This window comes from Panthera leo, chromosome C2 (assembly GCF_018350215.1).
Source record: "Panthera leo isolate Ple1 chromosome C2, P.leo_Ple1_pat1.1, whole genome shotgun sequence".
Classification (NCBI taxonomy): Eukaryota; Metazoa; Chordata; class Mammalia; order Carnivora; family Felidae; genus Panthera; species Panthera leo.
The window spans coordinates 68,739,886-68,767,327 of NC_056687.1; the positions used below are offsets into that span (position 1 = coordinate 68,739,886).

Sequence of the window (27,442 nt, forward strand, 5' to 3'; positions counted from 1 at the left end):
GCCACTGCAAACCCTTGTGGAAAGTGAGGAGTTTGGACAAGAGGCATGGAAAAGAGAAGAGAGGAACAGAGGGCCTAAATCTGAAATAAATAATCACCCCAGAAAGAGGCAGTCCACTCTTCGTACGAAAACACTGAAAAATCACCCTGTCAGTGACAGCCAGCTAGAGAGAAGAGACTCATGTCTGTGGGACTCCTGAAGGGCAACCCCAAAAGGCATTGCTTCTGGGGAGAACTAGGCAAAAAGGGAAAAGACAGGTACTTTCTAATTACTGGATGGTGAAAGAGAAGAGACAGGGGGATATTTAGACTCCCAAAAGACAAAGTAAAGCTTAAATAGTTGATGGCCATACAATATCTCCCCCCAATAACCTCCTCAAATAAAGGAGTTCAACTGAAGGGGCTATACATCACTACATTTACACATAAAAGTTTTCTCAAACTAAGAATCTTTAAAAATGAACATAAACTTCTAACCCTTTCTACAAAGTGAATAGATGAAAGCAATTTACAACTATGCAAAGCTATTATCAGAAGAAAACAAACAAAAAAAAGATCAAAACATTTCAGCTAATGAAAATGCACTCCACAAAATCAATCACAAGGAAACTTAAACACAACACTCCAAACTGAATTAAATATGCTTAAATAAGCATTTGGGGATATGAAAAATTATTTTTAATAAGAAGTTCAGAAACTCAGAGAACAGAAATGGACAAAAGCAGACAGAAGCAAAACAAAAATTGATTGATGCACGACAGAATGAAAGAAAAAGACAAAATCATACCTGAAATGAAAACTAATTTCAAGGTGATCAAAGGAGACTAGAATCAAATGAAAATTTAATAAAGGACACTGAAGAAAAGAACAACAAAGAGAATGAAAATGAGATAAATAAGTAAAAGGAATCAGAGAAACAGTGGTTGGAAGAGAGGCAAAGAAGATCCAACACAGAGACATACCTTACTTTATTGTGTTTCACTTTACTGTCCTTCACAGATGTTGTGGTTTTGCAAAATTAAAGGTTTGTGGCAAACCCTATGTTGAGCAAGTCTATTGGTGCCATTTTTCCAACAGCATTTGCTCATTTTGTCTCTGTCACATTCTGGTTATTCTCACACTATCTCAAACTTTGTCATTATGCTATATTGGTTACAGTGATCTGTAATCAGTCATATATTTTAGCTGTTTGTTTGTTTATTTATTTAGAGAAAATGCTAGTTGGGGAGGGGCAGAGAGAGAGGGACAGATTTATTTATTTATTGAGAGAGAGAGAGAGAGAGAGAGAGAGAGAGAGAGAAAGTGCTAGCTGGGGAGGAGCAGAGAGAGAGAGACACAGAGAGAATCCCAAGCAGGCTCAACACTGTGAATGCAGAGCCCGATGCAGGGGTTGGATTCATGAACTGTGAGATCATGATCTGAGTTGAAGTCAGATGCTTAACTGATTGAGCCACCCAGGCGCCCCAATTAGGAAGATTTTGTGATCAGTCATCTTTGCTGTTACTACTGTAATTGTTTTGGGGCAACACGAACTGTGCCCATGAACATGGAAAATTTAACTGGTAAATGTGCGGGTTCCAACTGTTCCACCGATGGGCTGTTTCCCTATCTCTCTGCCTCTCCTTGGGCCTCCATATTCCCTGAGACACAGTAATATTGAAATCAGGACAACTAATAACCCCACAATGTCCACTACGTGTTCAAGTGAAAGGAAGAGTTGCACGTCTCTCACTTTAAATCAAAAGCTAGAGGGGCGCCTTGATGGCTCAGTTGGTTAAGACTTTGGCTCAGATCATGATCTCGTGGTCCATGAGTTCGAGTCCTGCGTCAGGCTCTTGTGCTGACAACTCAGAGCCTGGAGCCTGCTTTGGATTTTGTATCTCCCTCTCTCTGCCCCTCCTCTGCTTGCGTTGTCTCTCTCAAAACTAAATAAACATTAAAACAATTTTTTAAAAAAAATCAAAAAGTAGAAATGATTGAGGTTTGTGAGGAAGGCATGTCAAAAGCCAAGACAGGCCAAAAACTAGGACTCTTGAGTCAAACAGCCAAGTTGTGAATGCAAAGGAAAAGTCCTTGAAGGAAATTAAAAGTGCTACTCCAGTGAACATACTAATGATAAGAAAGTGAAACAACCTTATTGCTGATATGTAGAAAGTCTGAGTGGTCTGGACAGAAGGTCAAACCAGACACAACATTCCCTTAAACCAAAGCCTAATCCAGAGCAAGGCCCTGACTCTCTTCAATTCTATGAAGGCTGACAGAGGTGAGGACGCTGCAGAGGAAAAGTTGGAAGCTAGCAGAGGTTGGTTCGTAAGGCTTAAGAAGCTGTCTCCATAACATAAAAGTATAAGCAGCAGGTGCTGATGTAGAAGCTGCAGCGAGTTATCCAGAAGATCTAATTCAGGTAATTAAGGACGGTGGCTACACTAAACAACAGATTTTCAAAGTAGACAACACAGCCTTCTATTGGAAGAAGATCCCATCTAGGACTTTCACAGCTAGAGAGAAGTCAATGCTCCAAGGACAGGCTGGCTCTTGTTAGGGTTAATGCAGCTGGTGACCTGAAGCTGAAGCCAGTGCTCATTTACCATTCCGCAAATCCTAGGGCCCTTAGGAATTGTGCTAAATCTGCTCTGCCTGTACTCTGTAAATGGAACGACAAAGCCTGGATGACAGCACATCTGTTTACAACATGGCTTACTAAATATTTTAAGCCCACTGTTGAAACCTACTTCTCAGAAAAAAGACTCTTTTCTAAATATAACTGCTCAATGACAATGCACCTGGTCATCCAAGAGCTCTGAAGGAGATGTACGACAAGATTAATGTCATGCCTGCTAACACAACATCCATTTTGCAGCCCACGGATCAGGGAGTAATTTTGACATTCAAGTCTTACTACTTACGAAACACATTTTGTAAGGCTGTAGCTGCCCTAGATCTGCAACTGATAGATCTGAGCAAAGTAAATTAAAAACATCCTGGAAAGGATTCACCATTCTAGATGCCATAAGAACATTCATGATTCCTGGGAAGAGGTCAAAATAGCAACGTTAACAGGAATTTGGAAGAAGTTGATCCCAACCCTCAAGACTCTAGTGGAGGAAGTAACTGTAGATGTGGGGGAAACAGCAAGAGAACCTGAATCAGAAGTGGAGCCTGAGGATGGGACTGAATTGCTGCAATCTCATGGTAAAACTTTAATGGATGAACAAAGAAAGGGGTTTCTTGAGATGGAATCTACTCCTGGTGCAGATGTTGTGAAGACTATTGAAATGAACAACACAGGATATAGAATATTACGTAAACTTAGTTGATAAAGCACTGGCAGGGTTTGAGAGAATTGACTCCTTTTGATTCTGTGGGTAAAATGCTATCAAACAGCATCACATGCTACAGAGAGACTGTGAAAGGAAGAGCCAACCAGTGTGGCAAATTTCACTTGTGTCATATTGTCAGAAATTGCCACAGCCACCCAACCTTTGGCAGACCACCCTGACCCGTTAGCAGTCATCAACACTGAGGCAAGACCCTCCACCAGGAAAACAGATTACAACTGAATGCCCAAATCATGGCTAGCATGTTTTAGCAATGACATATTTTTAAATTAAGGTATATACATTATTCTTTTAGACATAATGCTACCACACACTTAACAGACTACAGTGTAGTGTAAACATAACTTTTATATGCACTGGGAAACCAAAAAATTCATTTGACTCTCTTAATTGTGATATTTACTTTATTGCTATAGTGTGGAAACAAACACAATACCCCTGAGGTATGGGTGTACATATATTTGGAGTCCCTGAGAAAGAAAAACAGAAACAGAACTAAAGTTTAAAATCAGAATCCAATAAAGCTTTCCAGAAGTAAAAGAAAGCCTGAATCTACATATCAAAAGGGCATATTAACTACCTATGAAATTGCCTTGCAATGGTCAACTCTAAGGCATATCTTTGTGAATCTGTTAGACTTTACTTATTTAATTTACTTACTTACTAATTTTTTTATATGTTTATTTATTTTTTGAGAGACAGAGCATGAGCTGGGGAGGGGCAGAGAGAAAGAGAGACAGAATCTGAAGCAGGCTCCAGGCTCTGAGCTGTCATGTCAGCACAGAGCCCAACATGAGGCTTGAACTCATGAACCGAGAAATCATGACCTGAGCTGAATGAAGTAGGACACTTAACCAACAGCCACCCAGGTACTCCTATTTATTTATTTAAAGATTTTATTTTTTAAGTAATCTCTACACACAGTGTGGGGCTCAAACTCAACAATCCTGAGCAAGAGTCAAATGCTCCCTCAATTGAGCCAGCCAGGTACCTCTATTAGACTTCAACTATAGAGAAAAAATCCTCAGTGTTCCCAGCAAGTTAAAGTCTAATAGGGGCGCCTGGCTGGCTCAATTGAGGGAGCATTCGACTCTCGCTCAGGATTATGAGTCTGAGGCCCACACTGGGTGTAGAGATTACTTAAAACATCCAGTACAGCTCAGAGAGAGATACTCTTTGTTGTGGGGTAAGGCAAGTGAAGTAAACACCCAACTTTATCTCAGCACCAGGCCTGCACCTGTGGCCCCACCTGTAGAACCCAGCACGAGACCAGTCCCTACTGACCTAAGCTCTAGAACTACTCCAATACAAGGCTAGCCTCCACAGATGTAGGACCCAGGCCCATTCCTAGATCCATTCCAGTGCCAGACAGACCCCTGCAGCCCCAGTTTCCAAGCTGGCCCCATGGACCCACGTTCCAGGCTCGACACAGCAGTTCCAGGTGCTAAGCCCACCTCTCTGGACCCAGATGCCACGGTGGATCCTGTGGACCCAGATTCAGACCTCTCCTAGTGTACCCAGGTACGAGGCATACCCATTCACTAACCAAGGCACCAGGCCAGCCTGCCTGACTCCAGCAGCAAGCTGCCATGCAGACATCCACCAGACAGCCTGCCTAGAATCTCTGGCCAGGTTGACTGGTAGAGGGCTTTCCCTGTCAAAGACAGTCTATAAAGACCAGAAAGAATGACTATTTCTTCAAGTGCACAGACATTAATGCAAAGCCACAAAGATCACAGATAATCAGAAAAACATGATACTGTCAAAAAAGAACAAACTAAGTGACAATAATTGACTCTAAAGAAATGGAGATCTATAAACTACCTGGCAAAGAATTCAAAATAATCATTACTTTAAGTATAAATGGATCACAATCTACAATGAAAAGACACAGTGACTGAATGCACTTAAAGACCCAACTATATATTGCCTACAAGAGACTCACTTTAGCTTTAAGGACACATAGCCTGAAAGCGAAGGGATGGAAAAAGATATTCCAATGAAATGGAATCAAGAGAGCAGAGGTGGTTAAATTACAACAGACAAACAGACTTTAAGTCAAAAACTGTCACAAGAGATAAAGATCATTACGTAATGATAAAGGAGTCAATTAATCAAGAAGATATAATAACTGTAAATATATACATACCCAACAGTGGAGCATCTAAATATATAAAGCAAGTATTAATAGAACTGAAGAGAGATATAGACAGGAATACAATAATAGTAGGGGACTTCAATATGCCACTTTCAACAATAGATAGATCATCCTGACAGGTATGAATATGAGAGAACAAAGGACTTGAACAACACTACAGACCAAGGGACACTCGTATACATCTATAGAACATTCCATCCAACAACAGCAGAATACACATTCTCTGCAACTGCACATGGAACATTTTCCAGAACAGATCACAGGTTAGGTCACAAAATAAGTCTTAACAATTTCATAAGACTAAAATCACATTAAATACCTCTTCTAACCACATGGTCTCAAACTAGAAACTAATAACAGGAGTAAAGTTGGAAAATTAGGAGCCAAAATGGAAATCAAAAAATATCTTGAGACAAATGACAACAGAAACACAACATACCAAAACTTATGGAACACAGCAAAAGCTGTTCTAAGAGAGAAGTTTGTAGCAATAACACTTACGTTACAAAAGAAGATCTCAAATAAACAACCTAACTTTTACCTCATGGAACTGGAAGAAACTAAACCCAAAGTAAGCAGGAGGAAGGAAATAATAAAGATCAGAGTAGAAATAAATGAAATAGAGACTAGAAAGACAACAGAAAAGATCAGTGAAACTAAGAGTTAGTTTTTTGGAAATATAGGCAAAATTGAGAAGCCTTTAGATAGACTGGGGGGAAAAAGAAAACTCAAATAATAACATTATAAGTGAGAAAAAAGGCAGTACAATTGATTCAACAAAAACACAAAGGACCATAAGAAACTACTCTGAATATTTATATGCCAACAAATTTGATAACATAGAAGTAATGGATAAACTCCTAGAATATGACTAAGACTGAATTGTGAACAGAAAATCTCAACAGACCAATAATAAACAAAGAGAATGAACCAGTAATCAAGAACTTCCCAAAAAAGAAAAACCTGGGTTTGATGGCTTCACTGGTAAACTCTACCAAACATTTAAAGAACTAATACCAATACTTCTCAAATTCGTCAAAAAAACTGAAGACGGAACACTTCCAAACTTATTTTACAAGGCCAGCATTATCCTGACACCAAAGTCAAACGAGAAAACTACAATAAAAGAAAATTACAGGCTAATATCCCCCATGAATGCAGACGTATAAATTCTCAACAAAATATTAGCAAACCAAATTCAACAGCAAAAATCATACACCATGATCAAGTGGGATTAATCTCTGGGATGAAAGAATGGTTCAACACATGCAAATCAATAAATGTGATATAGCACATTAGCAAAATTAAGGATAAAAATCATATGATCATCTCAACAGATGTAGAAAAAGCATTTGACAAAATTCAAAACCTTTCCATGATAAAAACTCTCAACAAATTAGGTATAGAAGAAATGTGTCTTGACATAATAAAGGAAATATATGACAAACGCACGCTAACACCATACTCAATTGTAAAATGCTGAAAAACCTTTTCTCTAATATGAGGAAGAAGACAAAGATGCCCACTCTTACCACTTCTATTCCCTAGAGTGCTGGAAATCCTAGCCAGAGCAATTAGGAAAGAAAAATAAATTAAAAGGCACCTGAAACAGAAAGGAAGAAGTAAAATGGTCTCTGTTTACAAAATGATCTGTTAAAACCAATAAATGAATTCAGTAAAGATGCAAGATACAAATTAAACATATTAAAATCTGTTGTGTTTATATACACTAACAACAAACTATCTGAAAAAGAAATTAAGAAAACAATCTCATTTAGAACAGCATAAAAAAGTACTTAGGAATAATTTTTAAACACAGGGGTGAAAGCTCTATACACTGGAAACTATAAAACACTGATGAAAGAAATTAAAGACACAAATAAATGAAAAGGTATCCTGTGTTTATGGACTGGAAGAATTAATATTGTTAAAATTTTCGTACTACCCAGATCAATATACAGATACAATGCAATCCCTATCAAAATTCCAATGGCATTTTTCACAGAAATAGAAAAAAATCCTAAAATTCACATGAAACCACAAAAGACCCCAAATAGCCAAAGCAATCTTGAGCAAAATGAACAAAGATGGAGGCAACACATTATTTGATTTCAAAATATACTTCAAAGCTGCTGTAATCAAAACAGCATGTTATGGTCATAAAAACAGACATACAGACCAAAGTAACAGAATAGAAAGCCCGAAATAAAGCCACACAGATATGGTCAACTGATCTTTGAAAAAAGTGCTAAGGACTCATACTGTGGAAAGGATTCAATAATGGTGTTGAGAAAACTGGATATCCACATGCAGAAGAATGAAAATGGACCCCTATCTCACACTATTAACTTAGAATGAATGAAAGACTTAAAAGTAAGATCTGAAACTGTAAAACTGGTGGAAGAAAACATGGGGGAAAAGCTTCTTGACACCGATATGGGCAATTAATTTTTGGACATAATTCCATAAGTACAGGCAACAAAATACAGACAAATGGGATTGCGTAAAACTAAAAAGCTTCTATACAGCAAAGAAAACAATGATCAGAATGAAGAGATAACCTATGCAAGGAGACAAGATATTTGCAAACCATACATTTGATAAGGGGTTAATATCCAGAATATATAAGGAACTCACACAACTAAATAGCAAGAAAACAAATACCTAATTAAAAAATGGGCCAAGGCCCTGAAGAGACCTTTCTTGAAAGAACACACACATACAGCCAACAGGTATATGAAAAAATCAACATCACTACCATCAGCAAAATGCAGATCAAAACCATAATGAGACATCATCTCCACTTAAGAGAACTATTATTAAAAAGCCAAAAGATAAGTGTTAGAGAGGATACAGAGAAAGGGAACCCTCGTACACTGTTGGTAGAAATGTAAATTGGAACAGCACTTATGAAAACAGTATGGAGGTTCTTTAAAATTTTTAAATAGAACTGCCATATAATCCAGCAATCCCACTTCTGGATATATATCCAAAGGAAATGAAATCAGTATCTTGAAGAGATTGTCTGCACTCCCATATTCACTGCAGCATCATTCACAACAGCCAAGATAGGGATTCAACCTAAGTGTCTATTGATGGATGAATGGATAAAGAAAGTAACATTCCCTTCACACACACACACACACACATATATATATATATATATATATGTGTGTGTGTGTATACACATACACACACACATATATATATACACATATATGTGTATACACACACACACACACACACACACACACACACACACACACACAAGGGATATTATTCAGCCTTAGAAAAGAAGGAAATCCTGTCATTTGAGAAACAACATGGGTGAATCTGGAGGCATTATGCTAAGTGAAGTAAGCCAGGCAAGAAACAAAAATACTGTATGATCTCATTTAAGGTGGAACTCATATAAGCAGATAATAGAATGATAGTTGCCAAGAGCTGGGGAGATGGGGAGATGTTGGTGAAAAGGTACAAAGTTTCAGATATGCAGGATGAATAAGTTCTGGAGAACTAATGTACAGCATGGTGCCCACTGCTAATAATACTATTGTACAATTGAAATTTTCTAAGTAGATCTGAGTAGATCTTAATGTTCTCACTCCAAAAAAAATAACTATATCAAGTAATATGTTAATTAGCTTAATTGTGGTAATCACACTTCAGAATGTATAAATATATTAAAACTTCACACTATACACTGTAAATGTATATAATTTTTATTTGTCAGTTATACTTTAATAAGGGTGGGAAAACAATCTTTAGCGCTTTCAGGGTAAAAGACCAAATATCTTAAAAGAGCAAAATAATTAGGTTGGCATCAGACTTCCCAAGAGAAACATATAAGGCAATGATGGAGCAAATGAACAAAAAATTCAGGGGAAGAAATTGTAAACTGAAGATTTTACCTCTAAATCAGTCCTTCAAATATCAAGGCTACAGAAAAAAGTCTTAAAAGCATGTGTGAACTAGGGGAGTACTGTGCCCACAAGCACTTCTTGAGAAGCTGCTTTCTGGGAAAGGCAAGCTGACACGGGCCCTGAGCATTTCTGTACTTTCCTGCTGGGCATGCCAGAAAGGCAAGGTGCTGACTGCGTTCTAACCAGGTCATTTCTTATGTTTGTGTCTGCATGGAGTAGCTTTAAGGGGTAAGGTAGCATCTACCCAAAAAAAGGCAAGTTGCTTCCACTCACAGTAAAAGCAGTAGGCTCCCAAGCTCCAGGTTTCTCCCTTCTGACACAAACCACCGCACACTGTCCGCACCCACCAGTCACAGACTAACCTCCCAGCTTACACGTGGGGTAAAATCTCAGACAGCCCTCACAGTCCCTGACACTGCTAGAGGTGACTTTCCCTCAAGTACAAGGTGACAGGAAACCTCAGCAAAGGACAATGAGTATTTAACACATTTAAGTGTAGACTTAAGATTCAGACAAAGGTGAGGCCAGGGCAGAAGAGTAACAGAGACGTTACACGTTTGGACAAAGTGAAAAAAATGCAGGTAAGAAAACTGAGAAGAAAAGGGAGTGGGAAAGACAGAAGTAGAAGAAGCTCCCGGACTGCCACACAGGCCATGGGTGGGGCTCAAAAGAGATCTTCAAAAATTGACAAACTAGGTCACAAAAGTTTAAATAAGAAAACAGAGAACTAAGAGCCTTTTAAAAAGTATAAATACAAAGGTAACTACTAGAACAAAACCTTCTAAATACTAAAATAAATATAAAAAATCCCAACAACACAACAAACACATCATGTAGGTAAACATAGCAAATATTACATAGTATATGTAGCAATTATAACACAAATGTGACAGAGTAAGGTCAAACATCTGTCATATCGATAATTGTGAATAGGCTTAAGTCACTTATTAAAGGAAAGAGATTTTCAAACTGGCTCCCACAAAACAAGACTCACTTCTATGCTAATACAAAAGTGATTCACAAAGGCTTCAAATAAGACATTTTTTAGTGCTAAAAGTCACAGTTCATACTGAAGGTATAACAGTTACAAATAATTATCTGCTTTGCTAAAGCAGAAGCTATGGGAGAAGGAAGGAGAATTAGAGACACATTAATAATTAGAGGCTTTAATATTCTCAATCTCAGTGCAAAACAGACCATGCAAAGGTAAGGGTAGAGAAGATCTACAAAAAAAAAAAAAAAAAAAAAAAAAAAAAATCCTGAGTGACCTTACAAATAAATATTGTTTTATACCTCGTTAGTAAATATGAAGCAGAAAGTATATATCTCTTCAGAGAACTGGTTGTGGAGAAAAACTGATCTGGGAATCGCTTTATTTTATCAAGTAATGAACATTAGGAATGTGAACTGGAAACCTGGCCACTGCAGTAAGAAAAAAAAAAACCTTGAAAGTTAGACAGGTTGAAAAGGAAGTCACAGATGGCATGACTGTCTATGTACAAAATCTACAAAATCACTACAAAGTCATTCCCAGAACTAAGAGGCAAGTAGAGCAAGGTTGCAGGATACAAGGTAAATATATAGAAGTCCACTGCTTTCCTATATACAAGCAGTGAACAATTAGAATTTGAATTTAAAAAGACCAATTATAATAACATCCAAAAAAAAGGAAATATTTAGATATAAATCTAACAAAACATTTTGTTTGAAGAAAACTGCAAAATGATGAGAAAAATCAAAGATCTAAGCAAACGGAGAGCTCTTCCATGTTTGTGAATTGAAAGACTCAATATTGTTAAGATGTTCTTCCCAAGTTGATCTGCAGATTCAACACAATCTCATTCGACACCCCAGGAAGCTATTTTGTAGGTCTTAACAAACTGGTTCTAAAGTTTTTATGGAAAGGCAAAAGACCCATACAATACTAAAAAAAAGAACAAACTTGGAGGAATTGAACTACTGGGTTTCAAGACTTAACTATAATCAAGACAGCATGGTATATGCAAAATAGTAAGACGTAGATCAACAGAATAGAACAGAGAGCCCAGAAACAGACCAACACAAATATAATTGGCTAATATCCGACAAGAGCACAAAGGTAATTCAATGAAGAAAGGACAGTCTTTTCCATAAATAGTGCTAAACCAACTGGACATACACATGCAAAAAAATAAACACATACTGGATTTTTTTTTTTACAAAAATTAACTCAAAATGGATCATAGATGCATAGGGGCACTTGTACCCCAATGTTTATAGCAGCACTCTCAACAATAGCCAAATTATGGAAAGAGCCTAAATGTCCATTAACTGATGAATGGATAAAGAAATTGTGGTTTATATACACAATGGAGTACTATGTGGCAATGAGAAAGAATGAAATATGGCCCTTTGTAGCAACATGGATGGAACTAGAGAGTGTTATGCTAAGTGAAATAAGCCATACAGAGAAAGACAGATACCATATGGTTTCACTCTTATGTGGATCCTGAGAAACTTAACAGAAACCCATGGGGGAGGGGAAGGAAAAAAAAAAAAAAGGAGGTTAGAGTGGAAGAGAGCCAAAGCATAAGACACTCTTAAAAACTGAGAACAAACTGAGGGTTGATGGTGGGTGGGAGGGAGGGGGGGGTGGGTGATGGGTACTGAGGAGGGCACCTTTTGGGATGAGCACTGGGTGTTGTATGGAAACCAATTTGACAATAAACTTCATATATTGAAAAAAAAAAAAAAAGATAAATAAATAAATAAACCAAAATGGATCATAGATCTACCTGTAAAATGCTGGAAGAAAGCAAAGGAGAAAATCTACATAAACTTGGGTTTGGTAGTGGATTTTTAGATACAACACCAAAAGCAAGATCCATGAAAGAAAAAAACGTAGTTAAGCTGGACTTTATTAAAATTAAAAACTTGTGCTTTTGTGAAAGGTGCTATTAAGAGAATGAAAACGCAAGTCACAGACTGGGAGAAAATATTTGCTAAATATATATCTGATAAAGGATTCGTATCCAAAATATAAGAATTTTGAAATCTCAACAAGAAAACAAAAGACCCAATTAAAAAACTGGGCAAAGATCTGAACGGATACATCACCAAAGAAGATACATAGCTGGAGGAGGGGAAGGAAAAAAAAAAAAAAGAGGTTAGAGTGGAAGAGAGCCAAAGCATAAGAGACTCTTAAAAACTGAGAACAAACTGAGGGTTGATGGGGGGTGGGAGGGAGGGGAGGGTGGGTGATGGGTATTGAGGAGGGCACCTTTTGGGATGAGCACTGGGTGTTGTATGGAAACCAATTTGACAATAAACTTCATATATTGAAAAAATAAATAAATAAATAAATAAATAAATAAATAAAAAGAAGATACATAGCTGGCAAATAGGAGTATGAAAACATGTGCAACATCATTTGTCATTCCAGAAATGAATATTAAAACAAAAGATACCACTACGCACATTAGAATAGCTAAAATCCAAAACTCTAATTGCTGGTGAGGAGGCAGAACAATAGGAACTTTCATTCATTACTGATGGGAATGCAAAGTGGTACAGCCACTTTGGAAGACAATGGCAGATTCCTACAAAGCTAAACACAGTCCCATGACACAGTCCAACAATTGTGCTACTAGGTAAATACTCAATAGATTTAAAAATGCAAAATTATAGGGGCGCCTGGGTGGCGCAGTCGGTTAAGCGTCCGACTTCAGCCAGGTCACGATCTCACGGTCCGTGAGTTCGAGCCCCGCGTCAGGCTCTGGGCTGATGGCTCAGAGCCTGGAGCCTGTTTCCGATTCTGTGTCTCCCTCTCTCTCTGTCCCTCCCCCGTTCATGCTCTGTCTCTCTCTGTCCCAAAAATAAATAAACGTTGAAAAAAAAAAAAAATTTAAAAAAAATAAATAAATAAAAAAAAAAAATGCAAAATTATTTTTTTTGTCCGCATGAAAACAGCACAAGAATAATTACAGCATCTTTATTCATAGTCATCCCAAGTTGGAAACAACCAAGATGTCCTTCGATAGGTAAATGGATAAACATACCAGTGCATCCGTGCAATGGAATACTATTCAGAAATCAAAAGGAATGAGCTATCAAGCCATACAAAGACATGGATAAATCTTAAATGCAGACTGCTAATTGAAAGAACATAGTGAGACAGAAACTGTTATTGAAAGGAAAAAATTATCGGAAAAATGTTCACTATGAACGGAGAGTAAAAAAATCCTCTCCCAAGAAAGCTGTACAAGCTATAAAAAAAAGACATACCAGTGTCATACAAATATTCCTAAGCATTTTTGCTCCCTTTATTATTTATTTAACCAGTCAACTCCTCCCACAGAGTCATAAATCAAGTAATTCTTTTGCTAAAAGAGAACTCAAACTTTCCCCTTTTGGCTCAATGGAATTTACTCCACTCAGTCACTAGACGGTGCTTCCAGCTTCCTTGGACCAACCTGCTTCTGAAGCAAAGAACAGGTTTATTGACTTCAGGTTGCTACTAACCATCTCACCAGAGAACATTTGGGAAATAGATTTTTTTTTGCCCAGCTTTTTAATGAAGCAAATTAATTTTATTCTTAACTTTAAAGACACTTTGGTGCCTTATAAAAAGAAATATAAGATAATTTCCTTTAGGGCAATGTAGCAAGTTCTAGTTTTCCATTACCTCCGATATTAATGATCAAATCATCAGACTTCACAGAAAAACATCCATTTCTCTTTTTTCTAAAAAACCTTCTCATTCCTCAGTTTCAGCTATTGATTCTTTGCTATCTATTTTTATTAGAAGTCTTCCAGAAGTTCTGGAACTTCCAAGATAAAAATCTCCTAATACAAGGGTGCCACCTAGTGGTCACTATGGGTAAATGCATGCCACAGAAAATGTGCAAGTGCGCATCTCCCATTTCAATTCTGCTTTGTGATGTGGATTTCAAAATGCATCGGGAGGAAAGATTTACTGAAACTACCATACTTGAAACAAGTTTCCTAATACTAATACATAGGTATGTTGTAAGATCTATCCTATCCTCCTTTTCTATCACTACTCAGATAACTAAAATTCATCTCTGAAGCTGCCTTAGTTAATTTCAAAGAATGTCAGAACATCAAGGTGCAAGAACATTAATCTATTAGCTAGGCCAACCTCTAGCTTTTCAGATGTGAAAACTAAGGCCTAGCGAGAGGAAGCCTGACTTGTCAACTAGTTGTGTTTCCAACACACCTGGTTTGCCTTAGCTTGGTTCCTAAGGGACTGGATGGTACAGTATCTTATAGAGAAGACACTTTAAATAACTCAGTAACAGTTCTACGTGCAAACCAACCCCCTAGCTGCTCCTACAAGGATGGCAGAGGGTAAAATTCCCCATCTAGGCTCTCTTCATGGCTTTCCCTTCTGAATTCTGACTGGGAACAGAAACCCTCAGAATTGAAGTTTTCCCACTAGTCACCAATGGAGATGCTGCTACAGCTTACTGACTGCTGGCCAGGCGCCAGGCGGTACACATGAGCTCTGGGTAAGTCTCCAACCTTCCCTGCTCAGGCACTTGGGGCTCCTAATGAGCATGCTCTATTTATTTCTCCCTTCCCTTCATCTCAGTACATTCACACGGAGCAAGAAACAACTGACAGAGCTGGGTGTTCCAGGCAAAAGAGACTGTACGTACAAATTATGGAGGTGTGAAAACAAAAAGTTTATTCAGAGAACAAATGCTTTAGCTTTGGGTGCCAGGAGCAGAAGATGCAGGTGCTAAAACTATCTGTCCTTCCTCTTGGCTTCGTGTCTGAAGGGAGGACGCAAAATTTGATCAGGAGGCAACACAATGAACGAAGAGCCAAGGCAGGAGACTGAGCCAGGTTGGTGTGAAGGGCTTGACTGATTTGGGAAAGACTACGGTTTGACCATGGTCAGTCTTCACAGAGCTCTGGTTCTCAGACACTGGGAAATGACTGTACTTAATAAATGACAAAGGCAGAATTGCAAAAATGTGAAGATTGACTTTGGCAACTTCCTGCCCAAGTCTCTAACCCTCCCCCTGCACGCTCTCCAGTGGGAGCCTTGGAAGCCTCTGGGCAGGGGAGACAGGATAGCCTGATGGGTAAGGTTAAGTCCATTATCCCACCTCAAAGGGCTCCTTCTTCCCTCAGCCATTAGCACCACTAAGCAGGCCCCCCAGACAAAAAAACAAACAAAAAAACAAAAAAAACACCTGAATCTCAATCTGAAACATTTTTTATTCATTTTTGTGAGGGGGTTGAGCACACTAGGAACAGGGTGGAAGAGAGTCAACGAGGTCCATGTGAAGCTGTGTCAGCTCCCAGTAACAAAGGCGGGGGGGGAGGTCTCAGAATTCAAAGTTTGTACTTTGGAAATATGGTTATTTTTATACTGTTTGTAGTTTGATACTCATTCCCTTTCTGCTCTTCCTATTTGGTAAAGTTCATTCAAAAAATGTCAACTAACCTAAGTGGAACTAGAGAAAGCAGTTTTTGTCCAAAGCCATACCCCTGACGACTGGGCAGGTACAGGGATGGAAACAGAATCAGGTAAGTGAATCCAGAGGAATTACCCCTTCCCTCCGGGATGCTTCCTTCCGGAGTTCTCTTACACTACAATTTGGAGGGTCCTGGGCCTGGTTTTAATAATATGTGATGACAGTTCCTTCACAATACTGCACTGTAAATGACTGTTAGCTTAAAGTGGGGGACAATAGCGTTAACGGTTTGGAGAGGAGCTAGTTCACTCTAATTGGTGGAAGGGAAAAGATTTCTGGCAGGAGATGTGGTCTTCTGGTGCTCATCTCCCTAACAGCTGCTCCTCTTCCTCCCTGGCACCATTTGTTACCTAGTAGAATCGGTTTTCAAGCCACATGCTACCTACTAATATTAAGGCAAATGCAAATTTCTTAAAATTCACTTTTTAAAAATAAGTAAAGAAAACGTGACATTAGTTTGAAAGAAGAGGGCAAGCCGGCACATAGAACAAATATTTGAAACCAGAAATACAGAATATTTCAGGAAAAGGGGTTCTGTCCTTGTCTATCAAAGTGCTAATACTCAACTTTAGACCTAGTACCCTCTGGGCTATGATTGAGCTCCTGTTCTACACTTTTCAATCAAGAGAACTTCCAAAGCTATTTATATTGACGGTATAATTTTCAACATGAAGGTTCACCAAATGCACAATGCCGCATCTTACCAAGAGTATCTTCAGCTCCAGTCCCTCTACCTCTACTTTCCATCCCAACAAAGAGGGAGAACCATACTCCGTAGTTAGCTGACAGCCACCCATGTCCCATATAACTCTTCCACAACCTAATTTGCAACACAATACAGGAAAACAGGTAATGCCTTCTTTCAGTACAAACTATATACCACATGAATAAAGAAATCAGAACCCTTCTTGGCAGTCTTGTGAAAGGTAAGTCTCAAAGTGGTTGTTTGTTTTTTTTAATTCTCATTTCCAAAAAGAAAAGTATTGCATAAACATAAAGCACTACAAATCTTGGGTTGAGGGCTGCAACCACAGCATTTACATCCTGTCCCAGAGAAAAGCAAATACTGCATTGTTTCACACATACATGGAATCTGAGGGAAAAAAACAAAAAACAAAACCAAACTCACAGATACAGAGAACAGATTGGTGGGTGCCAGAGGCTGGGGGTGGGGGAAATCAGTGAAAGAGGTCAAAAGGTATGAACTTCCAGCTCTAAGATAAAGAAGTCCCAGGAATATAATGTACAGCATGGTGACTATGATTAATACTATATTTTTTATCAAAGTTACTAAGAGAGTAATCTTAAAAGTTCCCATCACAAGAAAAAAAATGTAACTATGTGAGGTGAGGGACATTAACTAATAAACTTAATGTGGTCATCATTTTGCAATGTATACATATATCGAATTGCTATGTTGTACACCTGAAACAAATACAACGTTATATGTCAATTGTATTTTACTTAAAAAAAGAAATACATTCCCAATACGTGTTCAAAATCATTCCCCCAACCTCAAAAAGAACTCCCATCTTTACATTATCAATGGAGAACAAACAACCTACTTGGAAATAACTGGGGCGTGGGAACACTTCTGCACAGACAGAAGGCTTGACTTTTCAGAAACAAGCCCCTCATACAGAATTTTAGTTTATTGTTTCTGGAGGCTGTTTTTGCCACGTTGCATTGTCACAACCATGAATCAGAAGCAGCTCCAACCCATACTGAGAATAAACAGTCCTGAAGCACTCACTTACACAGAAACTATAATTTAAGAAAACTAGGAATATGGAAGAATTATACAGATATTCAACCTTACATCAGGGACAGAAACTTCTAACATTCTATGACATTACTGTTGTTTTAGTTAGTAACAATAGCTCCCATTTGGGGCTGGGCAGTTTTCAGTATTACCATGTTTTAGACATCATGCTAAGTATTTCTCATGCATGTCCCCTTTCGTTTGCACAACAACCCTACAAGATGGGTATCATCCCCCTTTAACTGATGAGGAAATAAAGATGCAGAGATGGAGTTACTTCCTGGAAGTCACACAGCGGATAAACAACCCAAGACTGACTGAGGTCCAGACTTTCCATGTATCTAAAGGTATCTAAATGTAATCTAAAAATATCTCAAGGCTCCAAAACAAGTTGTAAAAGACGAAATTCTCAGAGTGAAAAGTTTTACAAAGCCACAAGAAAAGAACCAGCATTCTAAAACTAAACTTAAATTGTAGGAGTGAAAAAAAAGGACTGCCTTTAGATTAATGCCAGAAACAGCTTATTTATTATTATTTATTTTCTAAAAGAACTGAACACATTTTGAAACCATTTTTGGAAAATGTCACCGGAATTTGGTAAGAGTATGATCAAATGTTCACCGAGCTTCCACTTAGGCGGCCTGTATTGTGAGGTGGCGGGATACAGAAATCAGTAAGAAACAGTTCTCATTTCTCAAAGACTCAGTGGTGCTGGTGGGGGATACAGGTACAGTGACAGACCATAATACACAGCAGAAGGTACAACAACAGCGAGGTGTCGGCTATTACAGAGAAGTGAGGAAAGGTACCTAATGTAGCCAGTGGCTGGTAGGAAAGTTTACTGGAGGAAAAGCGGCGAAGAGCTGCCAGCCGGAGGGGGTGGGCTGCTCATTCCAGAAAGCAAGGCCTGGCCACAGACCAGAGGCAAGAAGCAGTGGGGAGACCCACAAAAAGGCCAGGGTGGCTGAAGCATGGAGTGAGAGGCAGGGCACAGGGAAGGCTGGGAAGGGTGGGCAGGCTCCAAATCATGAAGAAGTTTAAACCAGTGAACGGTTTTAAGCAAGGAAGCCACAGGCTCAGAATTATCTTTTAACTAACTCCCTCAAGGGCTGTGCATGGGCTTAGAGTCACACAGCCAAAGGTTCAACTTCTGGCTCTAGGGCTTATTAACTGTGAACTTTGGCAAGATTGAAAACCTTCTAAGCTTCAGTACTGTCACCTGTAAAAAGGGAAGTAAATGAGGTAAAAGCACTAAAGCACTGGAACATAGTAAATGCTCAATGAAGGGTAGCTCTTATTATTACTGTTAATATTGCAAGCCTAGAAGTTCAGGGAGATCCAAAAGGGAGTCCAGATGAGACACACTGATGCCCTGAACAGTGATGAAAAACAGGACAATCTGAGAAATATTCAGGAAACAGAAATGATAAAATCTGATGACTACCAGGTTATGGAGATCAGCCCTGCATCACACTCTGCACTGACAGTGTGGAGCCTGCTTGGGCTCCCTCAATCTCTCTCGATATCTGGTCTCTCAATCTCTCTCTCTCTGCTTGGGCTCTCAATCTCTCTCTCTCTCTCTGCACCTCCCCTTCTTGCTTGCTCTAGTTCTCTCTCTCTAAATAAATAAACATTAAAAAAATATATGGTAAAAGGGACAGAGAGGAATTAAGTAGTGATAAGGGAGGAATGTAGGGTCAAAGGTTAAGTTTATTTTTAGAATGGGGCACCCCTGAGCACTTTGTGAGCTGAGAAGGAAAAGGTAGATGACAAAGAATGAGGATGCAGGAGACAGAATCACTGACAGAGCAAGGTGCTTGAGGAATTAAGAAGGAATTTTCCCTTTTTAATTTTTTTTAATGTTTATTTTTGAGAGAGAGAAATATAGAGCGGGGGAGGGGCGGAGGGGCAGAGAGGGAGACACAGAATCAATCCAAAGCAGGCTCCAGGCTCTCAGCTGCCAGCACAGAGCCTGATGCAGGGCTCGAACCCACAAACCGTGAGATCATGACCTGAGCTGAGTGAAGTAGGGCACTTAACTGACTGAACCACCCAAGCACCCTGAATTAGGAAGGTATTTTTAAGTATCTACGATGTGTCAAGTACCACGCTAGGCCCTGGGGACACTTGTCCACAAACCATCAGAACAGAGTGTAGCGTGAACACTAGTCTGCAGAGTGCATCCGACCAGCGGAGCTCAGAAGGCTGCCCATCTGACTGTGGGTTTCCTGAACCCAAGCTGGTGCCTGCTCACATTCTACTCTCACTGTCCAATCCACTGTCTGGCACCCACCACCTGCCAGGCATTCAGTAATGTTCTTGGTGCGAATAAATATACTGGTCAGAAACTTTATTTCTAGGGATAGAACTTTATTATAAACAGGTATGAAAATACATTGTAAGATAAAGGGAATTGGGGCATTAAAATACAATGAAATAATAATAATTAAAGTGTAGCACACATGCTTAGAAAACATGCATCTAAGAGCTTTGTACAGGGGCAGCTGAAGGTTAAGAGAATGGGGAGATTGGGGCACAGGGTTCAATCATGTGGGAAAGGCCTAAAGTGATTCCAGAACTCTCTCGGGCCAAATGTGGCCCCTCATCTACAAGCTTATGCTTGTAGTTAAACTGGTTCATGTTGAACCAGTTAAACTTCATTCAACCATCTAAGAAGGGGCAAAATTTTTCATCTCAAAATTGTAGATAAAGGATTAAAAAGGAAATGTGTGTGAAATTACACATCAGCTAAAACCCATTTACTGGCTATGTGACATGGCCCAGGTCCTGCAACTTCTAAGAAAGCAGATCATGTGACAGATGAGACCCCCCCCCCCACAAGCCCCTTTCAAATCTCTTGCTCAAAGGTTTAGCAAGCAATACTTGATAAAGCAGTATTTCTTAACTTTTTGGGGATCACACATTCCTGTGGGAATCTAATGAAAGCTATATATTCTATCCAGCTGCCCCTAAAATAAATATAGACACATGCACACAAAATTCTGCAAATCACTGGGACAAACTCCTGACTGTAAACCTCTGTCCTAGCAGGAAATTAGCTGAGGTGCAACTCTTTACAATGAAGATGCTTTGTCTTCCTTAAAAGTAATGGAGCCAGATATCAGAGTCACCGTGCAAGACCTAAGGTAGATAGCTTGCTGTGTGTCCACTTGTGTGTCCTTTTTATTTTTTAAAGTTTATTTTTATTTATTTTTGAGAGAGAGAGAGCGCGCACAAGCAAGTTGGGGAGGGACAGAGAGAGGGAGACACAGAATCCAAGGCAGGCTCCAGGCTCTGAGCTGTCAGCACAGAGCCCGACATGGGGCTCAAACTCATGGACAGTGAGATCATGACCTGAGCCAAAGTCAGATGCTTTATCGACTGAGCCACCCAGGGGCCTCCACTTATGTGTCCTTTTGAACCAAGTCTCCTCATCTCTAAACTCCACAGTGCCAAGTGCAGTGCCCGGAATATAGCAGGTACCCACTTAATTTGTGAATCTGGATCCATGGTTCTTGAGTTTTCAGACCTGTGGCGCTTTCCGAGGTCAACTGCAAACCCTCCCTCCCTTTCAGAGACAAATCCAGATACACAGCAACAACTATGGGCTTACTCTACAGAATCTGTCAACTTTCCAAAATTCATTTCTATTTAGAGGGGTGTAATCCACCCCAGACAAGAAGTTATACCTCAGTTCCAGACCAGAATTTGATGACCCTCTCCTCCCCCGCAAAACACACTGTATCTGCTTTTCATAGAAATCCCTTACATTTATATAACTTTATATTTATATTTTTCCAATCTCTCTCACACACATTCAATATTCATTTGGGACACAGGCAATATACCTGGTACTCCATTTTAAACATAAAGAAAGAAAATATAATATTTAAGTGATCATAAAGAGGGCTTTCTACATAGTCCGGAACCAGGACTCCAAGTCACATTTTAATAAATATGCTAGTGTTTCTGTCACCCGTGAAACGAGACTGACAGAGTGAAATACTTGTGACATTTAGTAAATTGTTCAGTGATAACATCTAAATAGTACCTATCATTTCAGAAACCAAGAGCCATACCAGTGTAAGCAATTTTATATACAATGATTAAATAGTTTAGTTTTTCCAATATTCAGTAATAATCAAACCGACCTATTATTTATGACTTCAAAAAAAGCAAAATCCACTGCATAGGAGGGGAAAAATTCCATACTTACCTACTGCACAATGTAAAATCTAGAGACAAAAAAGGGAGAGAAAAGAATTAGTAAAGATCAATAACAATATAGTTTATATAAACTAGCCTTTCAGTATTGAATTTGAAAAATAAACATTCCATTTTTAAACCTGGCTATTTAACAAAATGTAAATTCTTATTTATTTTTGTTTGTTTGTTCATTTTTAGTTTCTGTATCTGTGGAAATTTTTGTAAGGAGTAAATCTGACCCAGTAGTCTACCAGATGTCAAGGATCTCTTTTTTAATACATGAACTTGTAAAAACAGTAGATGTACATCTCCCATGTCCCACATTCTACAGAACAGAACTGTCAGACTATAGAATACAGGGTTAGAAAAGCCTTTTTTGGCTCTTCTTATCCAGCAGGCCCTTCAATGCAGACATTCATTCAACCTACAAAGCTCCAAACTCAGACTCCATCTTGTCTCATTTGGTGACCTCATTACAGGCATATTCCCAGTCCAATCTGCTACCCTTGATCTCTTTATGCTCCAAGCCCACACTGCAAACTGCCTTTGCACCCCTCCATCTAGGTGCACCAGCAGTGGCTCAAACATGGCATGCCTCTTCAAGAAACTCATGTTTTTCTTCCTTCACGACTGCTATGCCTCTTGATCATCAACTTCTCAGTCTCCCAAATTCAGCTATTTTCCTTTCCCTCACCTACAAGTCCTATTGATTTCCAAGTCCTGCTAATACTTGTGGCATCTGCCTTCAGGGTTTTTATTTCCAGTGCTTTGGGTGTGATTGCTATCTCTTTTCCATCTCAGTGGCCATCCAAGTGGCCAATTTGGTCATTCTAAATTGCCTTCCTATTCATCCTGTATGTGGCATTGCTTTAACCCTGGTGATGGTTGTGGTAAAGAAGTAATCTGAGGAGCTGGGTTCAAGATGGTGGTGTAGCAAGATCCTAAATGTACCTCTTCCATGGACACAACAAATCTAAAACTAAATGTGGAATAATTCCTTCTGAAAGGGACCTGAAAGTTCAATGAACAGAGCCTCCACAATAAAGGATAAAAGGATAGCATCAAGATGGGAAAGAGGGGGCAGAAACACAGACTTGCTAGGGAATGAAACAAACCCTAGCTATGGTGATCATAACTGGGAGGGACATTAAAGGAACAGACTTTTTCCCGGAGGATCAAAATACCTGAGGTCTATATCTGGCACCAAATCCTTAGATCTTGAATAGGAGTGATGAGCCCTCAAAACACTAGGCTCTGAAAATCAACAGGGATCACCTTCAGGAAGACTATAAAACTGCAGGGAATAGAAAATCTGCTCTTAAAGGGCTGATATGCAGACTCACTCAACCCAGAAACCAGCACAAAAATACCAACTTGAATAGTACATGGACCATAGGTAAAGGAGAATCATTTGCTAACCTAAAACGGCAGAACTTTCCCTGGAAACAAACACTGGTAGGAGGAATTTTTGTGATTCAAGTCTGCCTTACTAATATGGGCACTGGTAGGCACCATTTTGGAATCCTCTAACATACTAGTGACAGTAAACACAGCCAGCAGAGAACCCTGCCCACAGACACACTGCAGCAGTTGTGGACACAACGTGCAGCCCAACCAAGTGCCAGCCCAGCCCACCAACATACCACAGCCCTGGGCCCTGCCACAACAGAAGGACAACACAGCCCACACAGGGGACACTCCTTGAACACCTGGTTCTAGTGATTGGGAGACTGTGTTTCTGGGCCCAATAGTGCATCTTCTATGTAAAGCCACTCATTCAAGACTGGGAGAGGTAGGTGACTTTCCTAATACATAGAAACAAACACAAAGAGTTAGGCAAAATGAGGAAACAGACTATGTATCCAAAAAGAACATGCCAAAATCTCAGGGTAAGAACTAAACAAAACACAGATAAGCAATCAACCTGATGAAAAGTTCAAAGAAATTATCATACAGATGTTCAGTGAACTCAGCAGAAGAATGGTTGAACAGAGTAAGAAGTTCAACAAAGAGACAGAAGGTATAAGAAAGTATCAAACAGAAGTTTGAAAAATACACTAGAAAGATTCAACAGAAGACTGGACGAAGTAGAAGAATGAATCAGCAAGCTGGAAGACAAAGCAAGGGAACTTACCCAGACAACAGAAAAATGAAGAAAAAAAAAAAAAAATTAAGATAAGTGAAACAGATAAAGGAGATTAAGAAGTATAAATTTCCAGTTATAAAATAAATTAAGTCATGGGGATGAAAAGTACAGCATAGGGAACATAGTCAAGGTGATATTGTAATAATGTTGTATGGTATAACCGATGACAAAAGAAGCAAGAATATACAGTGTGAAAAAGTCTCTTCAAAACAGGTGCTGGGAAAACTGGACATCTACATACAAAAGAATGAAACTGCATCACTTTCTTACACCATACACAAGAATAAATTCAAAATGGATTAAAGACCTAAATGTGACACCTGAAACCATAAAATTCCTAGAAGAAAACATAGGCTGTAATCTCTCTGACATGTGTGGTAGAAAGATTTCTCTAGATATGCCTTCTTTGGTAAGGAAAACAAAAGCAAAATTAAACTATTGGGACTACACCAAAATAAAAAGCTTTTGCCCTGTGAAGCAAATGGTCAACAAAATAAAAAGACAACCCACTGACTAGGAAAAGATATTTATTCGCAAATGATGTATCTGATAAGGGGTTAATATCCAAAATATATAAAAAGCTTATACAACTTAATACCAAAAAACCCCAAATGATTCAATTAAAAATGGGCAGAGGAGATGAAGAGACGTTTTTCCAGAGAAGATACACAGATGGCCAACACACAGAATAAGATGCTCAACATCACTAATCATCAGGAAAATGCAAATCAAAACCACAGTGAGATATCCCTTCACATCTGTCAGAATGGCTAGAATCAAAAGGACAAGAAATAACATGTATTGGCGGGGAGACTGAGCAAATAGAACCCCTTGTGCACTGTTGGTACGAAGGTAAGCTCATGCAGCCACTGTGGAAAACAGTATGGAGGTTCCTCAAAAAGTTAAAAACAGAATAGAATCACCATATGATCCAGTAATTCCACTACTGGGAATTATCCAAAGGATATGAAAACACTAATTCAAAAAAATATATGTATTCCCTGTGTTTATTTCTGCATTATTTACAGTAGCCAAGATATGGAAGTAACTTAAGTGTCTGTTGATAGATGAATGGATAAAGACGTTTTATATATACACAGTAGAATATTACCCAGCCATAAAAAAGAATGAAACCTTGCCATTTGCAATGACATGGACGGATCTAGAGAGTATTATATTAAGTGAAGTCAGTCAGAGAAAGACAAATACCATATGATTTCACTCATATGTGGTATTTAAGAAACAAAACAAAGAAAAAAAGAGACAAAAACAAAAAACCAGACTGTTAACTATAGAAAACAAACTGGTGGTTACCAGAGGGGAAGATGGCCAGGGGAGATGAGTGAAATAGGTGATGGGGATTTAAGAGTACACTTATGATGAGTGTAATGAATAGAACTGTTGAAATATTATGTTGTACACTTGAAACTAATATAATATTGTATGGTAACAAGACTTGAATAAAGCTACTTTAGAGAAAGAAAGAAAGAAAAGCCCAAAGGTATCTCCCTAGTTGGTGGAAAAAAAAAAAAAAAAAAAAAAAAAAGTTGCATGGTAATAGATGGTAACCAGATTCATTGAGGTGAGAACTAAATAATACATAAAATTGTTGAATAACTATTTTATGCACCTGAAGTTAATATAATTGTATATATCAACTATACTTCAATAGTAAACATTGAAAGAAAAAGGTGATGCAATGGATAAATGTTAAGAAGCTCTGGAAGGTTTGGAGCACAAAGGAATCAAGGGCAGAATGAATAGCAAAGGAGCTGCAGCAGTTATTTAAGTGTGGTATAATAATGACCTGCACAGTATGAGAGTTGAGAACACAGGAAAGAAAGAATGTAGCTGCGAATTACTCTGATAAAGAAGTGGTGGGGCTTGGTAATGGGAGTAGGCAGTAGAAGGGGGAAAAATTCCCCAAACTCCAATCTGAATCAAAGAATTATAATGTATTGGCTCCCAGACACCTTAATCACAAGGGCTAAAAAAAATCCACAATTTTAAAAGGGGAGGGAATTGATATAGCTGTTTATTTTGTTAACTGCCCATTTTTTAACTAAATACCAAAAACTACCACAATCATTTAAAAAAAATTTTTTTTAATGTTTATTTTTGAGAGAGAGAGAGAGAGAAAGAGAGAGAAAGCGCACGCACAGGAGAGGGGCAGAGAGAGATAGAGACACAGAATCTGTAGCAGGCTCCAGGCTCTGAGCTGTCAGCACAGAGCCTGATGTGGGGCTCGAACCCCGAAGCCATGAGATCATGACCTGAGGTGAAGTTGGATGTTTAACCAACTGAGCCACCCAGGTGTCCCCACAATCATTTTTTAAGGAACAAAAAATTAAGAAGAACATACCTGAAAACAGTCTTTTGAAAAAAGAAGAGAAGATAGGAAATTAATTAGAATTCTAATTTTAGAAACAGTTCTGAGAATGTAAATTCAAGAAAAAAAAAAACATTAGCAGACATGTCTCTATACTCTGACACTTTATCTGGCTACTTCCAAAATATCTTATAATAATTAACACTTTTTCCAGGTTACATAGCACCTTTACAAATGCGGTTTAAAAAAAAAAGGAAAAAATTAAGAAAAGTGAAGACACTTAAGGGACCTTTAAGACAACATCAAGTGGGATAACATTCACATTGTAGGGCTCTCAGAAGGAGAACAGAGAGAAAGGGCAAGAAAATTATTTGAAAAAATAATGGCTGAAAATTTCCCTAATCTGGGAAAGGAACTGAACACCCAGGTCCAGGATTCCCAGAGTTTCAAATAAGGTATCCCCAAAGAGATCCACACCAAGATACATTATAGTTAAAATGGTAAAAGCTAAGGATTAAGAGAGAATCCTAAAAGCAACAAGAGAAAAACAACTTGTTATGTACAAGGGAAACCCTACAAGGCAATTATCAAATTTTTCGGTAGAAACTTTACATGCCAGAAGGCATATACAAAGTGCTGAAAGCTAAAAACTTCCATCTCAAATTCTCTGCCTAGCAAAGTTTTCATTCAGAATTGAACAACAGATTATGAGCTTTCCATGTAAGTAACAGCTAAAAATATTCATCACCAATAAACCAGCCCTACAAGAAATACTAAAGGGACTTCTTTAAGCTGAATAAAATTGGTACTAATTAGTAAGAAAACATATGAAAGTAAAATTCTCACTGGAAAAGGTAAATACATAAACAAGGTAGTGAATCAATCACTTATAAAGCAAGCATTAAGGTTAAAAGACAAAGTAGTAAACTTAACTGAAGTTACAATAATGAATTAAGGGAAGCATAGAAGAAAAAGATACAAAATGTATCATCAAAAATATAAATGTGGGGGAGAAGAGTAAAAAGGTAAAGCTTTGAATTGTGTTTAAAATTAAGTTGCTATCAAATTAAAACAGACTGCTATTTACACAGAA

The 27,442-nt window shown here is 38.5% G+C and overlaps 1 protein-coding gene across 1 annotated transcript in view; it reads right to left on the minus strand.

The window, feature by feature from the left end:
• Positions 1 to 27,442, minus strand: part of HACD2 (3-hydroxyacyl-CoA dehydratase 2) — a 101,752-nt gene that overhangs the window by 54,017 nt on the left and 20,293 nt on the right. Inside the window, 1 exon segment of the mRNA XM_042903134.1 lies at positions 21,885 to 21,903. Within this exon segment, the coding sequence (XP_042759068.1) occupies positions 21,885 to 21,903 (19 nt within the window).